Genomic DNA, 8,971 nt, shown 5'->3' on the forward strand with positions numbered 1-8,971 from the left:
CAAGTGCCACATCCTGGATGGAATTAATTGGGCTGATAGTTTTGTCTCATCTGCAAACACTGATACATTACTTACAATACCCTCCCCTAAGTCATTAATGAACAAGTTAAATAAAAGTGGACCCAATATCGAACCCATGCACTGCTACACAATTAGATGGTAAGTGTGTGTGGTGGAGGATATGAGGAGTGCAGTGACATCTAGAAAGTGAAATTAATTCCCTACCTGCCTTTATGCCAGAGACATAGAGGGGGGCACACAAACACAATATCTATTGACAGATCATATTTTCAAATACCTTTAGAACAGGTATGGATGTTTTAATAAAATAAATAATTGGGGATTCATGTTTAATTTGAAAAGGACTTTTATTACACAGCTTTTTATGTCTGGGTGACAGGTCCCCTTTAAATCTGCAAAACATATCATTTGACATCATTTTTATTTGGGAGATAACATACACTTAAAACCATAAACCATTCATAAACCATAAGGCACGATCACACAAACACTAAAATTGAAAATCTTATAAAAACAGACAATGAAAAACCCTATCATGAAGAATTTTCCAATCTATGAACCTTGATTTGATGAATCCCAACTCCCAGAACCTCTTGAGAGGCCATTATTTAACAGCCCCCTTACTAGATACAATTATCACATTATTATTACAGTGAGTAATATACTAAAAGGAGAAGCTGGCCTTTAAATTAAAATGTGTTTGTTTTTTTGGGTTCCTACTTTATTTCCAGCCTGCTAGTGAAAAAAATAGTTTTCAGGGTCACTGACCCTAGCAAGCAAAAAAATGGATACACTGTATGCATTAATGGTTATCCTATTCTTCTTCTAATCTAATTTATAATGTTGCTTTGGTACTGGAATTAAGCCTAGCAACCAGATTTTCAGGCCTCAGAGTTGCAGAACAAACTACATTTGAATAATTCAAAAACCACAACAATTAAAAAATATAATAAGGTCTTAGTACAAAGCTGTACAGACCTGTGTCATATTGTACTAGATCATAAGATTACAAATTATGATACATCTTCCTTACACACTATTAGATTTTCAGTTCAGCAATGGCCTCATCCTTGGTGTATTTCTTCCATTGTTCAGGGATGGCCCCTGAATCATAAAACTTTTTATTCTTAAGATTTTCTAGATCTTCCTTGAATCGACACACAAACCATTTCCAGTAACATTGCTCTGAGTTATCTGGTGTAATAGACCAATCAGAATATGGAGGTCCTGCTGATCTGTAATTCTTGTATGGAAAGCTATTACCATCCTCGCGAAATTTCTTATCACTCGCTACCTTAGTGGTGCAGAAGTCTGTGACAAACTTATCTGTACCACGAAATTTCCACCCTGCTAATGTCTGAGGGCGGTGAAATGGGACACTGTGGTCTCCATCATGCCCAGCTATAGTGTTAGTACAAATGACTTTACAAAAAGGGCACTGATGCCAACATGCATTAAACTGCTCAAATAATATTTCATGGAGCCTTGCTTTGAAGTTTGTTAAACAAAACTTAGAAAATTCCTCATTTAGGCTCTGAGTCCCAGTTTCCAGGGCCACAGTAACTGCCTCCTGTAGGAAGTCTACATCTGTTATGTTCTGGTACTGAAGACTTCTAAAGTCACTCTGTGAAATCTGAATATGGCTCCCAAGTTCTTTACAGAATGTTCCAACCCAGGAATCAATATCACCACCGGTAAGTTTAACAGCCTCAGTTGATTTCTCAATAGTTCCCCGTATAAGTATTTTTAATTTATCAAGATTTCTCATTACAATGTTACAAATCTCTAAATTATTACTTTTACAATATTCAGTAACACATTTCTGCAAAAACTCAGTGAATGCAGTTTTGGGATAATCAATATACAGAATGTATTCTTGGAAACATTCAGTTTCAGCCAGAGACTTTAAGAGGTGAAGCTCTAATTTAGATCTGTTCCCATTAAGAGCCGGGTGGTTGGATTTTATTTCACTGACTAAGTCAATAGCCGCCTGGGCAAATACTTGTTCCAATATAGAATCAGTCAGTTTATCACTTAAGATTTCAGCCAGTGACGCAATTGATGCTTTTTCTGCAAAGGAATTTTTAAAGATTTTTGAAAAATAATTCTTCTTTGCTTCAAAATGGTTGACTGGGTCATTCAGTGATCTAAATTCATGAGAAAGGTGGGTAAATCTTTCCTTTGCCTCTTTCAAGAAATAAAGGGAAACAAACAACTTGAATTCCTTCTTGAACCCGAACTTTGGATGGAGCCACGTGCTCAGTTCCTTCTCTATGATGTGCAGGATTTCATAAAAGTAGCTGAGCTGATAGTCCATATGATCCTGCTCCTTCTTATCAATATATCTATTAATTTTGTTTCTTAGTTTTTCTGTTTCTAGTTTTATTTCCAAGTCTTCCATTTTTTTAAGTTTCTCAGATCTCATTCGAAGCCACTTTACTTTTGTCTGGATATATTTTGAAAACTCCAGATATAAATTGGTCCATTCGTAAGAACTCCTGATCTTGTTGATTAGATTTGTCTCTTGTTTAAAGTAATCTAGAAGAATATTTTCCATATCCACTTCAATGTTAGGTGGATCCAGCATTGGTCTAGAGACCTTCACTTTTTCAATCCAGTCACTCCACAGTGTATGAAACTGTTCCTCAATCTCATTGTCATTTAATGCTTTTGCTTTAAGATCTAAAGCCAAATCTCTGCTTTTAGTTAACAGCTCTACTTCATATTGTTCTTTCATTTGGTCAGTTTCTCTCATGCTGTTCTTTATGTGTATCTGCTCATCCAAGTTTTTCTTTACTTCATCTACAAGATCATTTTTAACAGCTTCCAGTCTGATCTCAGTTTTCACTTTCCACTGGATCAATATATTGCCATCTTTATCATCACTGAAAAAGTTACTTAGGTTGTCAATAATTTTGTCATATTTCTCTTTCAGATCATTAAGAAGAGATAACCTGTTTATACTCTGTATTTCACTGTTTACAATTTGGTTTGTGAGTTTGTTTTGCAGATTAAGCATATGTTCTCTCATGTCCCATGTCCACTTACAGTATCTGCTTTCCAGCTTGTTGTAGGCTGCAATCTCTAGACAATTCTTGAAGCTGAAAACAAAGTTCTCGTTCAGCAGAGCATTCCACAAATCAGTTACACGGATCTTAAAATCAGAAATAGATAAAATATTGTCTTGTGCTTTTCCATGATCAAGTATCATTTTTTTTAGAGACTGCACATTGTGACTGTAGCTTGGATTGGGGGGAGCCGTGGGTGGGTCACCTTCCCAGAGGTGGGCAAAGTACCAAATATGAGTGTTTACATCAAACTTGATCACGTCATTAAAGCAAGTAATGTCTGAATGTTCTTGTTCTGCTGCAATTTGTGTCATTTCATCCAGTTTTACTTGAAGTCGTCTTTGTCCTTCCATATTTTTTTCTGCTGCTGTGATTTCCCCAACATTCTGATGAACAAATAGACATCCTGGTCTGAGATTGACTGATTTCATTCTCAGGAATGCCTGAACAGCTATCTGTAGAATGTCTTGCATTTCAGAAGGATTTTCTCCATAAAGGTTAATCAATGTGATGTTGCCCAGGCCAATTACAAATGTAGCCAACTCATTGTTATGGTTTAAAGTTGTTTCATTGGACAGTTCCATAGCCCTTAAACCTTCCGTATCTATTACAAGCACAAAGTCAAAATTTGTCTCTTTTCTAAGATGCTCATCAACCTTCACAAGCTGCATGAATGCCCCCCGAGTACATCTACCTGCACTTACTGCAAACTCCAGGCCAAACATGGCATTAAGCAGAGTAGATTTCCCAGTACTTTGTATTCCAAGAACTGAGAGAACAAAAAGTTTCTTATCTCCAAGTATTTCAACCAGTTTATCTAAAACAGCTCCTATCCATCTCAGAGGCACATGTGCTGAATCCCCATCCATCAGTTCTATTGGCTGCCCAGAGACCATGAGACTGGCAGCAATTTGTGGTAACAAATAAAAACTAGAATCACCTTTAGAATTTGTGACTGAAGCCTCATAGATCTGTCCCACTTCTCTCAGGATGTGTTCAAGTCCAAATGTTGAATCATTTATCTGATCTGATAGACTGTTTAATCTTTTTTCCATCTCTTCGACTGCCTTTTTGTTTTTTTCTTCTTTCTTTGTCTTCTGAATATTTGACCACAAGTCATGAAATTTCTGGTTTAGCTGTGGGAGATTCTCGACAGTGATCTTGTCTAAATGCATTTTAAACCACTGCAGAAAGTACATTTTGGAGAAATCTGAGTGTGACTGTACAGTTTTTAGAAAGCACGTCATAAATACATTGAGTGATAATGCTCTTTGTAACTGATTCTGCCTAATTTCCTTCTTCTGTGACTCAATGTTACTACGTTGTTGTTCAATACTTTGATTACTGTTTCCCTTGAGACGATTGAGTTCTTTGTCTTTCTGACACCATTTGTGCCACAGATCCCCTTGTAGCGGAAGAAATTCTCTCTTAATTTCTACAACTTTTTTCTTATTTAACAAAGACATTAGAGTCTGAGCTTGTTCTTTAGTAGATTTACATATTTGACTTTCTACATCAACAGAGATACCAAATACTTTTGCAACACCTACACAGTCATCCAAAGAACACGGATTTAGTGTATTCCCTATCATACTTGTAATTATTATTTTTAGTTCTTGGAGTAATTCTGCCTCGTTTCTGTTCTTTGTGCCAATTTTTACTTTTTCGCCATTACGTAACAGATTATGTTCTTTATCAGAAAACAGACATATTAAAGGTTTAGGAGACTTATAGCGTTCCATTAGAAATTCTCTGCTCTTTGTATCTTCCAAGTCAGCCTCTGTTACAAGTATGACAATGACTGAGGCAATGTCCAGTAAGAAGTTGACTTGCTTATCATGTTCTCGTAGATCCCCATGGAGATTTGTAAAGGCAATGCAGTCATCAAACATATCATCATCTCTCCCCCCTGGACAATACCAGGCGATCTCTGCAACACCTTTCATTAGTACTGACTTCTTTGTGCTGCCTTCACAGTGTCGATGGTAAAAGATGTCGTGTTTTCGCTTACTCATCAAAGAGTTAAGAAGTTGGGATTTTGATGTACAGGAGTCACCAAACCGAAAGAAACCTACTATTGGTAACTTTGCTTCCTTTATATACTTTTCATTGGATTTTTTTATCTTAGTTTCACACTTTTGAAGATTGTTCTGCCACTTCTTTTGTACATCATAGAATGCCCAGAGTGGAAATTCTACATTCCCAGAATTAGGATCAGGAACCAAGAGGGGAAGAGCAAACTGACAAAATGAAAGTTTTCTGTAGATGTATTGTCTGGTTAAATCATCAGCACAGTGTAAAATTGCCATCTGAAGATCCATAGGGTGGATAGACTGTACATTTGTGATACTTTTGTTAGATTGCACCTCAGTGAGTTTTAAAAAACCGTCAAAACTATTCACATCTGAGTCAGTAAAATTCTCTTTGGTGGGACTCTCTGTAACATTTGCTTGGGTTGTGGGTAATTTTCCACATTTATCTTCATAACTGTGCTTTAAATATCTTGCCCGGTAATCAAAATGTAGCAATTTTTGCAAAAATTGGAATGATGGGGGCTTATGAGCAATGTCACAGATTATACGGAAGTCAGAAATATTCATTTTTTTTGGATAGTAGTTTTCAAGATTGAGATGTTTAAGTAAATTCTGTAAATCCACATTTGTGTGTTCCAATTTAACTTCAGAGATAATTTCTTCACCATTTTTTTTATGTTGACCAATATGTTCCAATTCCAGAAAAAACATTTCAACATTTAATTCTGTATTATTGCTTCTGTTTTGTGATGAAATGAATGTTTTAAGATCATTTTTCAGACTAACAAAATCTAAATTTTCATAGTATTTTTTTAGAATTTTTGAAATAGTAACAGAGAGTGAATTGCCCAGAAATGTAACCATAAAATTAAGATGTTTTATTATGTCTTTTGATGATGGCTGCTCACTGTTTGCTAAAAGGGCCAAACTAGCCAGCAATACACGACCCTGGAATTTCTGTTTACTTTCCTTTCTTAGATTTGTGTATAAATGATAGGCTATGTGGATAGAGTCTTCCACATATTCTATATCTTCCAATCCCAAAATGCCTTGAAATGCATAATTCTGTAGACAAAATCCTGTAATGTTGGCAAAACAAAGCAATAGAAGTTCTGCATCAAATTCCTTGGTATTTCTCAAGCATTTTAGCAGCAAACACAATGCACGAGTCATTTCTATTGTTGCTCTTACCTTTGCCTGGTGTGATTCCACTGTATCTGGATTATACTGAGAGGCCACTTTAAGAATATCTTTTGATTTTTTTATTTTGTCAGTAAATTGTTCATATGCAGAAATGGAAAAATGATGATATTCATCCATTTTTGAATCATTGATCCATTTTAATATAAATGACTTCTCTGTAAAATTTTCAAAAGAATAAATGTCAGGCTCAAGGACTGCACGAAGTAGCAATTTGATCATGTGATTCTCAGAGGAAGATTTGTATTTCTCAACAACTTTTATCAGAAAGTCCTGAAAGTCTCGATTATCTAGGCATATGCCTACCCAAGAACTAGAATGTTTTGCTTGATTTATTGCATGTTTATGTTCAAGAATAGTCATCAAGTGTTCTTTGGCATTGTCTACTCCCCCTGGCATTCCCTGTAAGGCACTTTTTATGTTATCCATATCATAAAATAGACATTTTCCATAAAATGTTTCAATGGGGAGATTAGTCAGTAGTTTGTATGAATTAGCAAGACATGTTGCAATGTTTAGACAATTTTTAAAATCATCTTTGTGATTGGACAGAATCAATTCCCATATGGGCATCAGCTGGAAACCTCTGTCAATAATACTCCAAGTTCTACTGTTGTTTACAAGACCTGCCTTCCATTGTTGTAGAGAATTTTTTATTTGTGGGCCTCCAGTCTTCATCACCAAAACAGAAATATCTTCTGAAAAGTTTGACTTATGAAGGTAAACTGGGAGTTTTGAGCTTTTAACGTCTAAGTTTTCTCCCCATCCATAGTAAGTAGCTGCCATAAAGAAATCAAGTGTTTCAGATATTGTTTTCTTGGCTTCCTGCAACTGTGCAACCTTAAATCCTTTTCTTGATGCTTTCCACCAGAATATTCCTCCAAACTGTATCGGGCCCAAGCTGACGTGAGAGCCAAATGTTTTATAAAAATATTCACATTCATTTTTTATTGTTTCTAAGTCTGTGTTATGATCTTCAATTTTATTCTCAATTTCTTTTAAACATTTGAAAGCGGCTTCAGAAAGTCTGATTTGATCCTTTGTAAAGTAACAGGAAGCTTGTGGAATGCAGTTAAATTTAGTTTTGGAAACATAAATCTGCTCATTAAGTTTTTTATTTAATTTGTCAGACTCTGAAGACTCACTGCAGTTTGTTTTCATTTTAACACCAAGATTGAAAAACCCACCGGGGATGCAACAACTTAGACTTAGTCCAAATTTCTCAACAAAGTTTTGGAAATCCTTTTCTTTATCAACGGAGGCAAATTCCCTTTGCCATAGGACTGGACCTTGTTCTGGTCCACAAAGTTTGAAACTTTTAGGAACACAAATTAATTTCTCATGTTTCTGAAGCAAATCGTTCTTGTTTTCTGTGATATAGATCCCCTCAAGTGCTAACCCTCCAGATGCCAAGTTGAGGATCTCTTCATCTGACAGATTTTCTTTTTGTAAAAAAGATTCCTCTATGAGGTCAATTTGACTTTGGAAATAATCTATTAAATCAACGAATCTTTTCTCAGGGGGTGGTTGATATTCAGTAGGGATCTGCATGGCTTTCTTCAATTCCTTCACCCTCTGTCTGACACTTTCATCATCTTGACTTTTTCCTTCATTATTTAACCCTTTCAGTTTGTTCAGTATCTCAGCAGCATGTTTATTTCTTGCTTTCAATGCTTTTAAATGAATTTGTTGGGTTTCAGTTAAGTCCATGCTGCTGTCTGGCAAGTTAAAGAGTTTCTGCAAAGCCCTTTTCTCCCAGGCATATTTAATTTTGGCTTCTAGTTCTGTATAATCTTCATAATCAAAATATTTTAATACTTCAGAACTCTGAAGCTCAATCTTTTCTGTAATTAGAGGAATCCAATAACCAGTGTCCAGATGTGTGTGACTGAGTTTCTTTAAAATGTCCTCATTGTTTCTATTCATTTCTTTAGTTTCCTTTTTCTCCATTGATTTCCTACTAGAGAACAGACATTTGTATCAATCTTACCAAATATTTAATTGTCAGAAAAATAATAAATACTTAAAGGAATTGTTCATTGTAAAAATAAAAACTGGATAAATAGATAAGCTGTGCAAAATAAAAAATGTATCTAATATAGTTAGTTAGGCAATAATGTAATGTATAAAGGCTGGAGTGAGTGGATGTGTAACATAATAGCCAGAACACTACTTCCTACTTTTCAGCTCTCTTGCTTTCCACTGATTGGTTACCAGGAAGTAACCAATCAGAAACTTGAGGGGGGGCACATGGGTCACAATTGTTGCTTTTGAATCTGAGCTGAATGCTGAGGATCAATTACAAACTGACTGAACAGAAATGTACCATGTGGGCCCCCCTTATAGTCACTGACTAACTCAGAGTTAGAGAGCTGAAAAGAAGCTTTCTAGCATAGTGATCTATTTACACAATTTTTGTTTTCACACTGAACTGTTCCTTTAAAAGTGTGGTACAGTATATTCTTCCCATTACTAGACTGTTTCTAGAATCCATAAATATAAACAAATTTTGAATATAAATACATTTTTATTACTGTTTAAAAGTTGATCTGATTTCCTCTGCTGCCTTATGCACACAAAATTGAGCAGTCACTCAAAAAATCCAACATTCATGGTTTAATTAAAATACATACAGGAAGAACATTCTTT

At 35.4% G+C, this 8,971-nt stretch overlaps 1 protein-coding gene across 1 annotated transcript; it reads right to left on the reverse strand.

Moving 5' to 3' along the window:
* Positions 1-406: 406 nt before the first annotated feature.
* Positions 407-8,362, reverse strand: LOC108717508 (interferon-induced very large GTPase 1). The gene has a single exon (XM_018264743.2). The coding sequence runs from the start codon at positions 8,270-8,272 to the stop codon at positions 1,061-1,063; it is 7,212 nt and encodes a 2,403-aa protein (XP_018120232.2). The 5' UTR covers positions 8,273-8,362; the 3' UTR covers positions 407-1,060.
* Positions 8,363-8,971: the final 609 nt, after the last annotated feature.

The sequence above is a fragment of the Xenopus laevis genome, chromosome 5S (genome assembly GCF_017654675.1).
Source record: "Xenopus laevis strain J_2021 chromosome 5S, Xenopus_laevis_v10.1, whole genome shotgun sequence".
Classification (NCBI taxonomy): domain Eukaryota; kingdom Metazoa; phylum Chordata; class Amphibia; order Anura; family Pipidae; genus Xenopus; species Xenopus laevis.

Excerpts from the sequence above, each read along its gene's own strand:
- LOC108717508 (XM_018264743.2), bottom strand. The coding sequence starts at position 8,272 with ATGGAGAAAAAGGAAACTAAAGAAATGAATAGAAACAATGAGGACATT.